At 34.8% G+C, this 18961-nt stretch overlaps 1 protein-coding gene across 5 annotated transcripts in view; it reads left to right on the forward strand.

The window, feature by feature from the left end:
- HACE1 (HECT domain and ankyrin repeat containing E3 ubiquitin protein ligase 1) overlaps positions 1–18961 on the forward strand; it is a 49177-nt gene that overhangs the window by 3163 nt on the left and 27053 nt on the right. For 3 of the 5 annotated variants that reach the window (XM_033512856.1, XM_033512857.1, XM_015622408.1), the window contains exons 2-11: positions 1583–1637; positions 2705–2794; positions 4590–4694; positions 6028–6103; positions 6440–6571; positions 7425–7507; positions 9811–9907; positions 12522–12623; positions 14216–14322; positions 18086–18332. In XM_033512856.1, the coding sequence (XP_033368747.1) occupies positions 1583–1637; positions 2705–2794; positions 4590–4694; positions 6028–6103; positions 6440–6571; positions 7425–7507; positions 9811–9907; positions 12522–12623; positions 14216–14322; positions 18086–18332 (1094 nt within the window). Of the gene's footprint in view, positions 1–1582; positions 1638–2704; positions 2863–4589; positions 4695–6027; positions 6104–6439; positions 6572–7424; positions 7508–9810; positions 9908–12521; positions 12624–14215; positions 14323–18085; positions 18333–18961 lie in introns of those variants that run through there. The other 2 variants (XM_015622406.2, XM_015622407.2) reach the window with 2 other exon arrangements.

Consider the following 18961-nt stretch of genomic DNA (forward strand, 5'->3'; position numbering starts at 1 on the left):
TTGGAGATAGAGTTATCTGATGCCCACAGAACTCTGCCATAAGGAACAACTTGTAGAGAGTTCAAACTTGAACTTGATGATGGTTGGTGACTCTCTGCAATGTTTAGTCATCATTTGGTGTTTTGAGAGGCTTGTGTCTTGCACCATGTGTTTGCTATAAGCAATGTTGATTTTTTAAAAGTTTGTTTTAAAATTTTTATAGCTGATGAAATGTGATTTGAATTTGACTTATCTTTGTTCAGTGTTCAAAGATAATAGATTAGTGTTGCTTCTTTCTTTTGTTATCTAGGGACACACAACTTCAAATAGCTGATAGAGGCAATAATCTTGGAGCACTGTAGAACAGTAATAACAACAAATAGCATAGTTGCAGTATAACACTTTATTGGATTCCACTTCGTAATTCTGGAGAATCTTTATTTAATATTCAGTAAATATTACCTTACCTACCTAGTGGAAGTAGTGATTGTGTAGAGGCATGGTATGTAAAAGACATGAGATACTATGCTTGTTTGGGACTGTTTTAATTCTTCCTATTCTGATTGCTTTGTAACTTAGGATCAATGAAGGCGATGAGGAAAATTTTGAAAATAAGAATTTTGTGAGAACAGTCCTGTATTTCCATACCCTGAAACCATATACCTGGGTTCTCAGAAAGCATAGCCCGTCCTGTCATAAGTTGGTGTCTACATGAACAATCTGTGGAGATTGTACTCTCAAAAATGGGTAGCTTGTTGAAGGGGAAAATGATAATAATTATCTGTAATAAAAAAAATAAATATTGCACATTAATATTATTTATAATTATTATATATTAATAGATTTTAATTTTTGTCAAATGACAAATATTAATATGACTATTTTAAAAATAGTATTTTACTTCAGCAAGTCTGTAAGTGACTGAACAGGCTCATCACACCCATGCAGTGCGCTGGCATTTGCAGTAGTAGTGATTACAGAGACTGGCTGAATGTCAGTGTATTCCTACCACTGACGTGGATCTTTGTGTTCTGGCCTTTTTTGGTTGCCTTCAAGTGTGAAATATGAAACTGATTAGAGATTAAAAATTAAAATGAAACTTACTGCACTCAGGTACTCAAGTATAGAGACAAAATGGAATGGTTATGAAGTGATTTAAAGAATCACTACTAAAAATTCATGGTCTCAGGACTGTGGAAGTCACCTTGGAAGACAGGAAACTTTCTTCTTTTTAAAATTAAATAGTTCATTGGTTTTGTTTTGTTTGGGTTTTTTTAATGCATATTTTTTGAAAGCTTTGATTGAATTAACAGAATTGTCAATTCAAAGAAATTGATGCTCCATTGAAAATTCTGTAATTCTTACTTTGTAAAAGAAAAAAAGCCATATTGAATTTTCATGTATTGCAATTCTGTTAATTCTATCTTTTATCTAAGTATGATGGCTTTTTCTTTATAATGAAACTTCGTGTATGTAGAATCTGTGTAAAAAGAATGATCTATTGAACAGGGGACGCTTGAAAAGGTAAATAAGTGTTGCTTGATACATTTATCTTATGTAAAAGATACATTTATGGTAACAGAGTAATTTCATTTCTTCCCAGATAATGAAACTGCTGTCTATACGCTGATGCCGATGGTTATGGCTGATCAGCACAGGTGAGTGCTTCTTCAAGTTTACCTTTTTTTCTTCTTTTTTTCTTATGGTCTGAAAACCAGTATGTTTGCTTAAGTCATAGCTGCTAAAGCACTCTCAGAAGTCCTGCTGCTGAATTGCTGAGTTATGTTCTGATTTGAACTTAGTCACTGACTGTGTGCATCCCAGCATACTTTTACATGTATGTACATTTATGCCATAGACAGAACTGGGATTTGTTCTGTTGAAGCACATAGAAAAATTTGTTACAGGATATGAACGAAAGTGTTGTTTTGTAACTGTGTCTTAGCTCTGAGTGTGTATTTATGGGTTACATAGAAGCTCTTAGTCTCATTTCGTCATCTGGAATTTCTCAGATGACCAGGTGTTTCTCTTACTGAGTTGTCCTCAAAGTGCTTGAAACCTGGAAGCTATATAATGCCAGCTAAGTGATGCTTCCTTCACATGATTTTTGTAGGGAAGCAGGCAGTAACTCTTACTGAAACAGTAAGCTTCTTTTTCCAGCCAGGATAAATGTCTGTTCTGCTATGTAATATTTTGAGATTGCATGCAAGGGTTTTGAATTTCATGATCAGCCCATTACTGGAAGTTGAAAGGTCCTATTTTAATTTTTTATCCTGATCTTGTATCCTTCTACTTCATTGTTATGATTTCACATACCAGTCTTCCCTCTGAACTTTGCCAGTGTTTGGGAAAACTGTTGGATATGTGGTTGGGGTGATTGTGATAAGGAGGAAAATGGGCATTTATGTTTTGTTTAAACCAAAGCTGTTGACATGCTTATTTTTCATATGTGTAAAGGAGTGATTTGGTTGTTTGGTCTAATTCTTACTAGTTTACATTTGAAACAGTTTTCCAGTGTCACAGTTCTTTTTTTATGCACAGTAAGAAGTGGAAATATATTGTTAATCAGCAAATGCTTAAAAGTAGTTTGATAAGTAATTAGTTGGAGGGAAAAGAAATAGCGATTAAGTAAGAAATAGAGTACTTGTGTACAACTTACAGTATAAACTTTCCTTTGATACTGTGAGCTATTTTTAAAATGAAAAAATTATTTTTCTGTTTGAAGGTCTGTCTCAGAGCTGCTGTCAAATTCAAAATTTGATGTGAATTATGCCTTTGGACGTGTGAAGAGAAGTTTGCTTCATATTGCAGCAAAGTAAGACTTAATTGAGTCCAGTCCACAAGTTAACAATGAAAATATTGCCACAAATCTAAGGCACCAATGTAAGCTGGAAAACTCTGTAGTGTCAGTTAACATTTTGTTTTCACACTTTTTGTATCTTGTTTGTTCTTCCTAGTGATGTATCTGCCTCATAAAGAGGACCTATTTTACACATGATTTCAAATGGCTTTCCAAATTCCAGTGAAGGAAGTCTGGCTAGATACTTTTTTACCTTTCTGTGAAATCTCAGGTCTTTAAAAAAATGTAGCCATGATGTGCATCCTGTATAGATGGGTTACTCTTGCCTTTGTAGAGGTAGAGAACTCTCACTTGGAAGTGCTGGTTGTTTTTGAGATGTTCTAAAACAGTGGGAAGCATTTGGATGTTTGTTGGGAATCAGCTGTTCCAAAGTACTTCATGTGACCGTAACTGAAGGGAATATAACTTGGGCACTCACTTCTATTAAGTTTTGTATCCTGGATAGAGGGCTTAAGTGCAAATTTTGACCTACATTTTTTATTACTTAGTTTAGCTCTTCAATGGGAATAACTCTATTTTATATGTAACTCTGCCAAGAAACAGACAGGTTAACATCATATAAATAGAAAGGTACCAGATAGTTTTTTGACATGACCTTTCAGGAATCTAAACTCTAAACTGATGAATGAATGCTCTGTATTTTGCTCCCCTTTTAAATGTCTTGTAAGTTCTTAAATGTGAAATGTTAAAAAAAAGGCAAAAGAATAATAAATAGTAGTAGTATTGCATATGTATAGCAGTATTTGGTCTCAGTAAATGTGGAAACTCCAGCTTCTTAAACAGACTTCTAGAAATAGCTGTTTCCCAACTATTTCATATCAGAATTTCATATTGCTTATATAAAATTTACTTAAGGAAGTACTTAAAAAAATGCAAGCAAATTTTTAGCATATGCATTAGAATTATATTTGAAAATACACTGTACTTACTGATTCTAAAGATACAAGTAGTTGTGTTACACTTAGTTTCTGGATTGTCTTTTATCTTGACTTATTGGGTCACAAAAGGGTCATCAAGCTGCTGGTTTTGCAACATATTGTACTGTTATTCTTCAATTTCTTTGGGTTGTGATAGCTGTTCTGACATTGGGAAGATTTGTAAAGAAGTATTTGGTTGCAACAAATACAGAAATACTGTCTATCTTTTCAATCAGTTCTTCCTCTTGAAGAGTTCAGGAGCAAGATAAACATGTAATGCAGAGTTTCTGTCTTTTTAGTGATATTGGTTATCCTGAAGAGCTGCTGTATTATGTAAAATAAAAGGTTTCAGCTGTTTATTACAGGTTCAAAATTAATAGCAAAAAAATATTTATATGAGTTTTAGAATTTTCCTGATATTCAAACTTCTAAATGTAATGTCCAGACACTGAAGCATAACCAACTCCAAAATATTTAATGGAAAATTTAGTCATGTTAATAGATTAAGGATGAGGGAGGTGAGAGGAACTTCTGAAACAGTTTATAATTTAAAGAATTACCAGTCTTAAAGACTCACTGCTGTGTTTTAAAGTCATTAAAATCACAGAGAAGCCTGGCATCTATTCGTTGCTACAAGTTATATTTGGTTACTTCTCACTGCATTAAGTGACTTTTCTTTAGCTTTGTGTAAACTGAGCTGAGGGTGTAGAACAGTTTTATGTAAAGATGTTCCAGTGAGTGTGATCTGTACATAATATTGTTGTTGTCTTTATGCCAATACAAATTTGTAAATATCCTTGTTATAGTTTTGCCCTTTCTTATTTTCTTGTTAGCTGTGGATCAGTTGAATGCCTTGTTCTATTACTAAAAAAAGGAGCAAATCCAAACTATCAGGACATCTCAGGATGTACTCCTCTCCATTTAGCAGCAAGAAATGGGTAAGTTTTTAAAATGCTTAAACTCTTAAAAAATTTTGTGCGTAACGTACTTGAGCCAGCATGTTCTGTAATATTTTTGCATAGTTCATAGAAACGCCTTTGGTTTTCACTTTTGAAAATAGAGAACATGGAGGTTAAAATCCTTAATTTGAGTATTCATAGAATAATTTTTTATAAATAGTAAGTCATGTCTAAAATACCAATTCTAGTGCCAGTCATTTTAATGTTTTCTGTTTATCAGGGGCATAATGATTCTTACAACAGTAATTGAACAAGGGGTACATTCACCTTCCAGTTAGCTGGAAGGTGGATTTAGCTTTCTTTTTAGTAAGAAAAGGTTTTAGAGGGCTTGGTGAGGGTGGGGGATGGGGTCAGAGACTTCTGATTTTTCTAAAATAGTGTCTTTAAGAAAATTTTCCTTGCAAGAAAAGGAATACAAAGTTGGCCTGCACAGTGTTAGGAGAGGGATAGAGAAAAAGCCAAACCAGTAAGCAAGTACCTTTTTAAGATCCTCCTTCTTGAACTGTGGTATGTGAAAACATGCAGCTGTAAAGGTAATGTTGTCTTTTTCTTTTTAGAACATGTATGTGGTCCAGTAACTAATTGTATCACAGCTGGTACTTCACATGAGGAGGTGATAGTGTTTAGTGGCTTCTGGGTATTTGTAGGAGAGGAAAGAAGCAGCCAAGTGGTGTATGATGAAATGCAGAAATGTGCACAGGGGACATGTGGAAATGAGATATAAGAAATGTGTGAAATTTTTTATTTTACAAATAAAAAGGAAAAGCAAAATAAATTTGTAAAGGTAAAGCACTTAGAGCATTAAAAATGTTAAAAAAAACCAAACAAAACATGAAAAAATTACCTCTACTTTTATTAAGATAGTACTTGTCTTAAAGTACTAATCTTACCAAAGATTTGCATAGTTTTACAATGACTGTCTCATTAAGTAATGATTTAGTGAACATCTTCACTGACACATACAGGTGACACTGAACTTGATGGATTTCTGTTAGCTGAAGTCTGGCTTTTTTGTCATTCAAGTTCATGCAGTGCTGAAACTATAAGAGTTATGGTTAAGTGCTTCTGCACTTTGCAGAAAAACAGCTATAATTGTAGCCCTGTATCGTTGTTTGCTACCCTTGCACTGTCTTGAGTCTCTGTGAAGATCACTTCTTTCTTTCACATGCTTGTTAATGTACTCCTTATAAACTGGAACCACCTGCTATGCTTAGAACAATGATAAATTAGCGTGAGTGGAGCTCTAAGAAGATATTTAGTCTTGGTAAGTGATTTTCCCTGATTGAATTTTAATGTATTCTTTTGCTTATAGCCAGAAAAAATGTATGAGCAAGCTGCTGGAGTACAGTGCAGATGTCAACATTTGTAATAATGAAGGCTTGACTGCAGTAAGTGCTATTAATTGTCATGATGTTCTTAAAATGAATGAAGAATTTGGAGATTCTTGGTTTTTAAGCTTTTGCCATCTGACATGTAAAACAAAACTGCTGTATCTCCAGTGCCATCAAGATTCAAAAAGATGTGATCAAAATACCTAAGCATATGATTGTATTGTTCAAAGCTTCTCTTAATATTATGCAAAGCTTGTCTTTGTGAAAATGTTGACAATAATACAGCCAGGTTAAAAATCATTTTTATGGGTTATATATGTCATTGCTAAATAAGAAATGTGTGACATTGCTAAAAATTGCTAAAAGAAATGTGTGTCATCATTTTGTACTTAGATTCATTGGTTGGCTGTCAATGGACGAACAGAATTGCTTCATGATCTTGTTCAGCATGTCAGTAATGTAGATGTTGAAGATGCCATGGGACAGACAGCCCTTCATGTAGCTTGTCAAAATGGACACAAGACAGTGAGTTTCTAAATTGTATGAACACAATTGATTTGTGAAGAACTTGGTAGTGCCTCAAAGTTGTTGTGGTTTTCTTACAAACTTCAGAGTGGAAATGCACATGATAATGGTTACAGGTGTGAAGAGAGCTGTTGTGTCTTAGTATCGACTGCATATACTTCCATGGGAACAAGTTACTTATTCTTGTGAAGGTGATTGATGTCAGTGCTTATGGACATTCAGGTGACTTACTGTATACTGTTCAGCTCTTCTGTAGTGCTATTATTGGCTTGTTAACATCAAATTTTTATGTAATGTTAAGTGTTTGAAAATGTTTTTCCTTATTTTTCAGAATATGTTTAATTCATAATTGTGCAAGCTATTACATGATTTTGAAATCTGAAATATTAATTCACTGTGAGTAAAAAATGAAAACAGAGTTGGATCAGTTACAATTTTTACTCTGAAAGTAAAGAAGTTCAAATAAACTCTTCTGTTATTGATCTGTGTGAATAATTTTTATGCCTGGCCTTGCATTAGGGCTCACTATTTTTATTCAGAGTGTAAGTCTGGATGCTTTACTTGAACTGCATTAGAGCCCTATAGTTATACAGATTGCCACCAGAATTATTTACTGCTAAAAAGAATAAATTCTACCCAGATTCTTTCTGTTGTCCTTGTCGGTGCTGATTTTGGAAGGCCAAATCCTGAAAAACTGTTACCTATAAATGTTGCGAATTTATGTGACTGACGTGTAACAAAAGCTTGACAGTCTGCTCAGCATTTTCATATTTTAGACATGCATTGAATAGTTGCAAGCCAATAGGGTTTTTCACTGCTCTTTCTCTAAAACTTCTGTTTTGTTCTCTTGTAGACGGTGCAATGTTTGCTGGACAGCGGTGCAGATATAAACAGGCCGAACGTTTCCGGGGCAACTCCGCTTTATTTTGCTTGCAGGTTATAAACTTAACTTTTGAATACTGGCCTAGAAGTGAAATATTTTTTCCCCTTTTGCAATAGCTGATTAGAAATTACAAAGTAGAGGAAATATAAAAGCTGACTGGTATTTAATCTTGTCTCATTTTTGAGTGTAGTTTGGCGTCTTATCTAAATACTTAGGTTAGTACTGCAGGCTTATGTACCTCTTTCTAATAGACATGTTAAACACATACCTGTGCATGTTCTAGCATGAATCATAAATTGATGATTGCTGAACCCTTTTCTGAAAAAATTAATTCTACCAACTTAGATTATTTTGAGTACACTGACTATAGAGCCTTCTATAAGGCAAGTTTGGCTGTTCCTCAAAGTACAGTATGGTATTACAGTATACATGAAATGTGCATGTATGTGTTAAAGTTACAGTGTTGAATTAAAATTACATTGTTGCTTTGATCAGTTCTGTTTTATTCAAAGTTTAGTTATATTTAGAAATTAATAATATAAAATATTAATCAAATATTATATCAATATAAAATATTAATCATATATCATATCAACATATGATAAATGATATTTTGGTTTAATTAGAACATTTCTGTGATTTGTTAGAACATTTACAATTTTTGCAATCCTTGTGCTTTGGTTACAGGTTAAATAGTTCACATAAGATTAACTGTTCCTATAAGCAAAAGGAGAAATGGACTGACCTTCTGACCTGCTAAGAGTTTTGTTCTGGGAGCCGTGGTCTCTGGAGATAGTGTATGTTGACTTGTGGCAGATGAGAAGAAGGGAAGTGGAGAAAAAATAGCTGATAGCCTTGGTCCTTGATTTAGGGACTGGTGTTTGTATTCACTTTAAAGAAGTAAGCAGCTTGTCTTGGCTTGGAGGTTTTTCATAAGAAGGGAATGTGGCAAGTACAGGAGTCATATTCTTTAGAAATTGTCAACTGGAGCAGCTGGCAGGATAGAATGACCAGAGCATGTACTACAGCAAACCTGAAAAGAAAGGTTGTAGGTCCCTGGTGGCCTACAGGGAGGGCAGGATGTAGTACAGTGGCAGGTGATAGCTGCAGAAAGGTATCGGTATTCAAAATCTGTGTCTGAAATACCTGTTTTGTCAATGTATTGGGTTGTGCACTTAGTCTAGAGAATTACAGTGAAAATGCTGCAAGTAGGCCATTAGTCTTAGCTCCTTTCTGACCCTTAATGTTTGCTTGCATCAAGACAAAGTCTGGTACCTGTTGGCTTCCTGGGCTGGAAGGTCAGGACTGGGGAGAACTCATCTGGAAGCTCTTGAGAGATCAGTGAAGCTACCTCTTGCCCCTCAGCTGTTAGTTGTCACTTTAGCTGTGCCCTTTCTGAACTGATAGGCTGCACCTATCAGGCTGAGGATGCAGGCAGCCTCTTAAATATTCCAGGATGCCAAGTACTTATATGTATTGATGTAAAAGGTGTACTGCAAACTAGCTTGAGAAATAAAACTTCACTGAAAAACTTGTATCTGTAACTGTGTAACTTTAATTGTTATGTCTTTTTTATTAGTTTTTCATTTCACTCTTTAGATGCTTCTCTGTTAGGTTTGGCAGTATTACACTTAATGCTGGTGAAGGCAATATTCAAGTAATTTTTCCATGTGTTTTTAATGAGGTAAATCTCTGATCACTGGTACTCAGTTTCTCATTTTTTTCAAAAGAAAGGGTTTGGGTAAGTGTTGAGAAGTATAAATAGTTTTCTAGGCAATGGTGGCATGTTGGGAAATGTTAAACTCAAGGGAACTAAGGGTCCTATACAACCTGTAAGCAGCTTAGTGAATAGACTGTGAAATAGTCTCTGAATGCAAAAGTAAAAGCCATCACTTCTAGAGGCTATGCAAGACATTTATATATAGAAATTAGAGCCATTTGAGTGATGCATTTATCTCTTGTGCAAAAAAAAAAATCAATAAAAATATCTGGCTAATATTTTATTGATGGTTAAAGCACAATTAGTTTGTTTTTCCCCAAATATGGTAGAAGTGAGTAAAGAGCTTGGCAAAGAGAGCTTCCTCTGTGAAGTAAATTAGGACGTAAATTGAGAAAGAGCTCTCTTTTTGCAGGAAATGTAGCTCATAAATATTTGAGGCAAGACTAAGATGAATCATGTCTGAATGATGAGGGTGACTCTGACTTCATAAATGGCTTGAATTCTGCACTGCTCTTTTGCTGTAACTATTTTTTTCTAACTTATGTTGGTTTTATTTGTTAGATGCAATAAAAACATTTGACTCATAATAGACCATAAATGCTGTATTAAATATCTTTCTTCTCTTCTTCTGAATAGCCATGGTCAGAGAGACACTGCACAAATTCTTTTGATGAGAGGAGCCAAGTATTTACCCGACAAGAATGGTGTTACTCCACTGGATCTCTGTGTACAGGTATTAAGTTAGCAACACTTTTTCTGTGAATTTCTGTGATTTACTACTCTGTCATCTGATCATTTTTACCTTTTCTTATTCTTATGGCCCCTGAAAGATTGTAGTCCTTTGGCAAAACATGATTTTTTATCATTAAATTGATCCTACAGGCAGGTTCATAATTTCTACCCTTTGCATAAGTCAGATGCAAGAATTGACCTCATGAGAAGGAGTTTCCAGAGCTCCATTTGACTAGAAAGTTTGGGAATGCTTGGTGTAATGGTAGTAGACAATTTAAGCACTTACCTGTTAACAAGAGGTAAAGGCATGCAGAAAGGAGTGATTTTTTTTTTTAACCTTGAATAATAGATCTTCTTTTCTCTTGAGGAGATGTTGCTATTAAAAACAAACAAAACTTACATGATGATGACTCTTACTTTTTGAAGATATTTATATATCCGGATGAGGAACAAAATTCTTCCATATTTTCAACTAACACAGCATTTTCAACTGCAAAACAGTCTGTCTTGTTTAATATCAAGTACTGCTTGTACTGCTTGCTAAAATGACTTTTTTGATATTTGAACACTTACACTTCTTTCTGTCAGATCAGTTGAAAGTCAGTGTGTAAATAACACGATTGTATGGAAGCTTTTTAACCTTTGCTAGTAATCAGACTAGAAAACTGAACTGAAAGCTGTAAAAGCCAAATCACTGGAGTGAGTGGGTGTCACACTACCTTTGTACAGGTTATTAGCTTGTCAGGATAAAGTTGAAACTTTCAATTTTTTTTTCTGTATTTTCAGATTATTTCAGCCTCAAATTATTTAATTTCTGAGGTGCCTGCATGTGCCTAAGACTTGCACTTGAAATAGTTGTATGTGCAAGAGTGCTGTCTCCAGTACCTGTAGGATGTTTTTGGAATGTTTTACTCTGAAAGCTTTATTTCATAGACTATCTGTGGAAGACCTTGATCCAGTTAGGTTACTTACAGTATTTCTTTTTGGATATAAGAAACAAGCTAAGTCCTCAGCTCTGGTCACTAGAAGTGCCAGATCACTATACTCTCCCACTGCTGACTTGATTGTGAAACTCAAGAGTTAGATTTTTTTTCCTTGTTATTTCAGAATGACTTACTGTTACATAAAGCCACATGGAGTCTGAACAGCCACAAGACCTATAAGATAGTATATGGCAGAAGAGGCTCAGATTAAACATTAGGAATAAATAATTTCTTCATGGAAAGGCTATAAAGCATAGGAGAAGACTTCCCAGGGAAGTGGTGGAGTCTCCATCGCTGAATGTGTTCAGATTGTGGATATGGCACTTGAGGATGTGGTGTAGTGGTGTACATAGGGGTGGTGCTAGGCTGATGTTTGGACTTGATGGTCTTAATGGTATTTTCCTACCTAAATGATTCTGTGATTCTAGGCCAGTGTGTGCTTAATGGTACAGTTATTATTTTTTTTAATTAATGTTTTGAGTTTCTGCTTCAGTCTCCCGTTTTGCAATTCCTAGGGCACCTCTTTACACATAAAACTTCTGTTAACTTTTTTAGATGTGAGTAGTGACACCTGGTGTTTGTTTTGTAGTGATGATCTTACTGTGTTTGAGATCATGCAGTATACAAGTTCATGATGCCAAGTAAGATTGAAAAGAAAACAACATGTTTTCTTTCTTTTTACATTGAGGGTTTTTTTCTATGCTTGCAGGTTTGTTTTTCAAAGTCGATACATGTTTTTAAGACTGAAATTATAGATTAATGTGCTTCTTGCCAGCATTACCTTAATCTTGAAGATTTGACTTTCATTAATTCTTACAGATTCTGGGTGGGTTTATTTTTAATACTTAATTTCTTGGTACCAGAAACAATTAAATTAATCTTTTTAATGTATGGTTTTTACTGAGGTAATGTCAGATGTCATTCAAAGAGGAGTCCCTGGAGTTGCAGCAGTTAATACATTATATGGTCATCTTCTCAGAGTAGAAGTTGATGCATATTCAGGTGTTAGGTGTCTGCTTAAAAATGCAGCTGTGTTAAATAAGGTTTGATAGAAATAAACCACAAAATCAAGTTCTGTTCTTTACAGAAAACATTTTTTCTCAGAAGTGTGTGAAGTTAGTCTAAGCCACAAGTGGAATCATACCTCTGTAATGATTTTAAAGTTAAATAACCCTTTCATGGGTTTATCCTGTTTCTTCTTGTAACAAGTCAGATATGTGTCCTATGAACCTTTAGAAAATTTTTTAATTTTTGAAGGTTTAGATTCTGAGTGTAATTAAGTAGATGTCAGCAAGAGGAAGAGAAATGAAATATTGCACTATTTTTAATCTCTGGTAATTGATGGCTGAAATGCTGTTCAACTGTACCTTTAGTTTGGTAAGTAGGAAAATGTTTCAAAAACCAGAAAAATGGGAGTGGATATATGTGAACCAGTATACTGAAAAAAGTTTGATTCTGTCTTCTCCTGAACATTTTGGGATACCTAACTTTGCTACGTTTTTGAATTTCAATTCATTTTAGAACAGGATTTCTCCATCATTAAAAAAATACTGTAATCCTTAATAGATGTTATTGCCCATAATAGTTTAACTCTCAATTCTGATGTTTCTTTTAATTAAAATGTTTTCTTAGGGTGGTTATGGAGAGACTTGTGAAGTTTTAATACAGTACCATCCTCGGCTTTTCCAGACAATAATCCAAATGACACAGAATGAAGAGCTCCGGGAAAACATGGTAATACAGGGGGTTCTGTGTTTTATAGCCAGGGGTCTCTGTGTGGAGAGATCTCTCTGTGGAGAACTGAGTGCTTAATATGAGTGGCAATCAGTACTACTAGTAGTTGACCACTGGGTATCTTTCTTTACTCATGGAAAATGTAGCTTCACATAATTTTAAAAACAAGAACTTGGAATTAAATGTAGGATCTGTTTTCATTTAGTGTTCTAATTTTGCACATTTGGCTAAGTGATCTAGATAAAGAGCAGACATTGCAGGTTTCAATACAAAGGTGGTGGTAGAGCATTCCTAGAGCAACCTATATATACAATTACTTTGTGTTTCAGGGCCTATTTTCTTTCATTTAGTCATTATCTGCAGACATCCATTCTAGGATGTGTCTTGAGGGTGAATCATCCTGGATTAGCTTAAAAGTTTCTGGTATGAGCACTCATCTGTATGAGGTTGCCTTGTACAATTAGACTGTAAAAGATTGCAGCCACAATTTCATTTGATTATTATTTCTGTAGAAGAAACAACTGTTTCTTTTTTAATGGTTCTCTTATATCTTGCTTCTTGGGTTGTTGTGGGGTAGTGCAATCTAAAGTAATGAAAAATCAAGGAAGAAAGTTTGGTTCCTTGATTGTGTAAGGGAAAAGAAACATGGGATGCCTTTTCCCCCTTGTAAATCTAGATTGCTGTGGGTTTTTAATACATTCTATGTTTTAAAATGACTGCAAACAACCTTACAGACGGTAAAAAAATAAGATTTAGTAAGGTGTTGGCTGCCAATTTACTTAGTTTAGTTTGCTAGATTTTTGACATTTTCATTTTCTCTATGGCTCCATTACTTCTACTACAACACTGAGGATTCCCAAGTCAGTGTTTAAATTTCAGAGGCAGGGTTGAGTTTTACAGTGTGACTCAGGTGAGAATTCTCAAAGTGTATGTTAGGTGCAAGGGGAAATGCTATAGGGGATTTAAATTAAAAGAGAAAGAACTAAAACAATGGAACAAAAAGACCTTTTGCATATTGTAGAAGTGAAGAAAATAAGTGATAAAAATTTTTCATCTGTCTGAGTAATGATGGAGCTGTGTGCAAAAACAAGATCTTAACGAGAGTGTATGCAAAATATATTAGTCAATGAGTGGTAGAGTTCTGTTTCATTGTCGAAATGTAAACATATATTGAAAATTATTTTCTATGGCCATGTCTGAGCTTTTCTTCTTAGTCTTGGGTAATGACCAGTTCATATTTTCTGGAAGTGACAACATAAGGAAACTGGGTATGTGTTACAAGTCAGGATTCATATTTTAAATGTGTAAGTTGTTATTAATTATAAATTAAGGGATAAGCATTCACTGTTTGTAACATTCTGTAGTGTTAAATACCCTGCGGTACATGGATTGAGACTAGAATGTATACTTTTGCAGTAATCTTTGTAAATGATTACAAAACATTAACTGAGGTTAGATTAGAAGTTGTACAGTATAGATGTGCATTATTATTGTTAGATATTATTGCTTGGGTGAAAGTGTTCTACATAACTGATAAATTATTGTTGATCTGGTATTCCTTGACACTTGACGCTTTTGTTTTAATCCTTCAGTTGCGGCAAGTTCTGGAGCACTTGTCTCAGCAGAGCGAAAGCCAGTATCTTAAAATCTTGACAAGTCTTGCTGAAGTTGCTACAACAAATGGTCATAAATTGCTCAGGTAAGTGTGATCATCACAAGTTGATAAACTACACTGGCAGTTAATATATAATAATAACTATTAAGTTAGCCACTTAGTTTGGACTATTAAAACTATTATCTGATGCTCAGCACATGCTGGAGTAGATGGATCTGAAATATGATTTACATGATAATGGCTGTTTAGATCACTGTTTTCACAAAGACTTCAAGAGAGAAAGTTAGTGTCTTTGTATAGCTGCTGGTATTTAGAAGCTTGAGTTGCAGAGAAGTGTATTTTTTGTTTGGTTAATTTGGCTATGTCAGCTCTAGGAAGGGAAGCTTTTTAGACAACTGTCAAATGTGTTTTTGTCTTCACCCTTCTCACTTTTTCTTACACATTTTTACTTTTCTACATGCTTCCATAGTATGCTTGAGGAGAGTTTTCTTACTTCAGACACCTGTATCATGTTTGCTGGCTCTGGTTGCCTTACATGGCTACTAATATATATGAGATAAAAATTTCATTTACCAGTGTGCTGTGTCAGCAGCACAAGCAGCAGTAACTTGGGGAAATGCATGGCATAGGCGAACATATTTACTTGGTATGCTTTCCTAGTTTTTGTGGCATCTGTCTGAAGTTGTGCAAAACACTTTGTCTGCAATTTGTTGGAACATTTTACTGTTTTCAACTGCTAACAGGTTTTGGTGCAACCTTTATGTTTTGGATGGCATTTTGGCAAAGAAAGATTTGAGAGTGGTCTGTAATCAGAGAAACCTGTCAACATTGGTTGTAGAGGATTATGACTTGAGAAGCTTCTTTTTAACTTGAGCTGGCATCTGAGGAGCCCATCAGTAAGATAGAAAATAAATAGTATATTCTTATTCCTAGATGGCTTTATTTCCTTCCCCATTAGTCATGTTACATTCAAATGGAGCTTGCAGGTAGCAGGTCAGAACTCCTGGATGATGGTAGGAAATCCATTACACCAGTAACAAATCATATTCTGGTGGGTGTTCACTTTGATGAATTAATGTGAAGGTCTGAATCCCTTTAAACTTTGGGGTTAAAGTGTGTAGACATTAATGAAATTTTGTTGTTGCAAAGATAATTTATTGAAGAATTCTGCTGTTGCTGAGCTTCAGTGTGTATCAGCTTAACTTGTAACACATTGCTTTTGTCTCCAGACTTGCTTAGAGGCAGTAAACTTCCCACAAATAAATTGTTATAAAGTGTAAAAAACCATAGTGCAGGAAAGGGTTTCAAACTTGCTCTGTATAGGGACATTATTGCAAGTTGTGGTAGGTGGATTACATCATATGAGGTAATATTTGTTTCTGTTTCAGTGTCTTCAGAGGTAAATTAAAAGGATTTGTTACTATTACTGCTCTTCTGATTTGAGCAGCACTCCCTCAGTGTGTATATAGAAAAAGTGGCTCTGTGCCTCTACTGTCTCTGAGTTTGAGCCACCTTGTGCTCCTACACTGCTGTGTATGGGTGGGCTAGTGGAAGCTGAAGGGAAGATCGAAGGGTTGCATTGCATTGCCTGAGGACTCATTTCTAGAGATGCCAGTACTTGGAATGTCCTGTGGACTCTTACTGGCGAGCTTCTCTTTGGTATTCTGTAATATGTCACAACAGAAATGTGATTGCAAAAGAAAACAATTCCAAGACACTTTCACAGACACGGTTTTGCAAAAACTGTCTCTCTCTTCAGCTTGGTTTCCTGGCAGAAGCAGTCAATTTCTACTTCAAGAAATATTTCTCAGTTGCTTTCTTATAAACAGAGTGAGGATTAAGGTAGCATTTGGTGAATACCCTGAACTTGGGCTTCTTTCTTCTTTCTCCTTCTTCCAACAAAAGTGTGTAAAATGTACTTCGTACATGAAAACCTCCAATAATGATATTCTTGCATGGCTGAACTATCATCTCTATTAGTTTCCTGGGTACTAACCCACAGCCTGTTGCTTTTGGGTTTGTCTGTTGTTTAGTTCAAAAGTATCTAAAATTTTTTCTTGTAATGCTTCTAGCAAGTATTCAGGAGGGCCACTAAGCTTCTGCCTGAAGACTTCTGTCTTGAGTATGAGCAAGAACCCTATTTCATGTAGAATTAGCTTCACCATGTAGTCCCTTTTCCCAAGAAAATAATTGAAGTGTAACATGATTTAGTCTTGCTGGTGCAAGTTAGGCATAGCTGAATGTTTGCAAACATGCCAGTAGAAGTTTCAGTAAACTATTAAAAACCCTCTAAGGTTTTTCTATATATGTGAGTCCTTATCCTAGAGACCAGGATAAGCATAAGGACCAGAATAATGATAAATTTCACCAGGAACACTGCTGCTGAGACATGATAAACTTCAGTCAAAATGTTAATAGTTTATCTTTTTATTTTTTTTTTTTTCAATAGTTAACTTCCTGAGTTAGCTTCTTGAATTCATAGCTTCTTTTGGTATATATGCAAAGATTTTTACAAATGCTGATTTTTAGCTGTGATGAGAGCCTCTGGTAACACAATTGCTGACTGCCACTCAGGGGATTTTCTTTGTCTGGTTAAAAACTTAATATTCCTACTGTAGCACTGTTTATTCTCTCTGTTCCTTTGTTATATTGATTTACTGGAAACCTACCTGGTTAAAGTGTAAATTGGCACAAGAAAGTCATACTTTGTATGGTAGTTTGGTAAAATTCTAGGTACATTGCTTTTTAAACTTAACTCACAGTCATTAAAATATAGTGCTGAAAACAAATAGGTCTTTTGCTGATGATTATTAGTGTTAGGATGAATGAGATCATAATTAAAGCTATGCTAGCTGTTACAACTGCCTGTGTTTCAGGTTTGTGAATTAACAGATTATTAATTGCAACAGACATTTACAGCAAAGATGTCATTTTTCTGGTGTTTACCAGTCTTCTGGCTGGGAAGCATGCTTTTAAGTTCCAAGTACTTCAAGGACAGAATTGAATATGGGCTCACTTTTATAATATTTATAAGTTGGTAGGTTTTGATAGAAAAAGAATTAATTTCTTGCAGTTTGTTATGAATTCAAGACAGAGGAATTCTTACTACTTGGGGTTTAAGAAAGAAAAGCAAGTTGAGTTTGGTGGAGAATGTTCTGCTTGTGCAGAAAGTTGTGAATATCTCATATTTTGCACTGTTTTTGGTACAGAGTTCAATGTTTGCCAGTTCAGTTAAGGAGACATAAAACTTTTAGTATATTTGTTGGAAAATAAATTACATAGTGGTGGTTTTGTTTAGTATCTTTTAGATTATGTTTTTCTTCAGTGGAAATAGTGGCATCCTTACCATCCTGATCCCTTGTCTGGTTGAGGTAGTTAATGAGCATCTTGAATAATAGCTGGTGAGCATGGGCTGTGGCAGCGTATCTGATCAGTCAGTAGGCTTTTACTGTTGGATGCTCTCTTTTTTTGGGTTGAAAAACATTTTCATCTGGATATCCCAGTTTGCTTCATGCACTGAGATTCTTTCTGTAGGAAGTTGAATTTCCTCCTAGGGGTTCATAAGAAGTGCATTAAAAAAAAAAAAAGAAAAAAAAGGAAGTATTTTTAAAGATCTGGGATTTGCTGTTCTTAATTCTAGTTAAAATTACGTGTTAGTGAAATCATAATGCTTATTTGACTTCTGGGGCTGGTGCAGGAAATGAAAGTGAAAATTTACTAGGGTTTGAAGATTAGGGTTTGTTTTCAGCATGTTTATCACACCCTACCATTAGATTGCTTACTCCTTATTATACTAAATTGCTTCATCTAGGAAAAGAAACTTAAACATTCCATTTTTTTCCCCCAGCTTGTCAAGTAATTATGAAGCTCAAATGAAGAGTCTCTTAAGGATCGTGAGGATATTTTGCCATGTGTTTCGCATTGGCCCATCCTCTCCCAGTAATGGAAATGACATGGGCTACAATGGAAATAAAACTCCAAGAAGTCAGGTGTTCAAGGTCAGAAAAGTATATGATGTTGTTAGGAAGATAGACGTTAAAGAGATGAATTTCACAAAGCATGCATTCATTAATCAGACATCTCATGAACAGGAAGTAAGTTTGGTTGATGTCCCTATCCCTTTTTAAGTTAAACCTACCTCTCTCCTCCTTTATTTTTTTTCCCCACTGAATTAGTTCATTTAGTCACTGATGCACATCTCATGTTATGATTTCTGTTTATTTCTTATTTAATAGATTGTTTATTAGGTGTTGAAGGTTTAGTTACTCAGGTGACTTTGGTAAATTTTGTTTTTATTTCTGTTAAGAGCATAGTAATCTCAAAATATGGTGGTATTAATGTAATAGATTATATTAATGTAATTTCAAAATGGTAGTTGGAGATACACAGATGGAGTGCTGATCAATAAGCTTTATCCAGCTGCGCAAGATAAATGAAAACAATTGAATTTTTGATCTGTTTGTTGTTCTCACTGTGATCATGAAATCTTTTCCCAAGTTGTTCTGGGATTTCTTATTATGTGCTTTGAAACATATCAGCTCACTTCTACAGTTGCAAGGTTATTGATTTATATCTGCTTTCAAACACATGCTTAAGATGATTGTCATTTAGAGATTTAGTTCCTGAAGGTGTTTGGTGTTTCTATGTTTGTTTGTTAAGGAATCCCTCTGTAGAAAGTCATAGATAACCTTTTTGTAAAGAAGCCCCAGTTGCCTGTGTGCCA

The sequence above is a fragment of the Parus major genome, chromosome 3 (assembly GCF_001522545.3).
Source record: "Parus major isolate Abel chromosome 3, Parus_major1.1, whole genome shotgun sequence".
NCBI lineage: Eukaryota > Metazoa > Chordata > Aves > Passeriformes > Paridae > Parus > Parus major.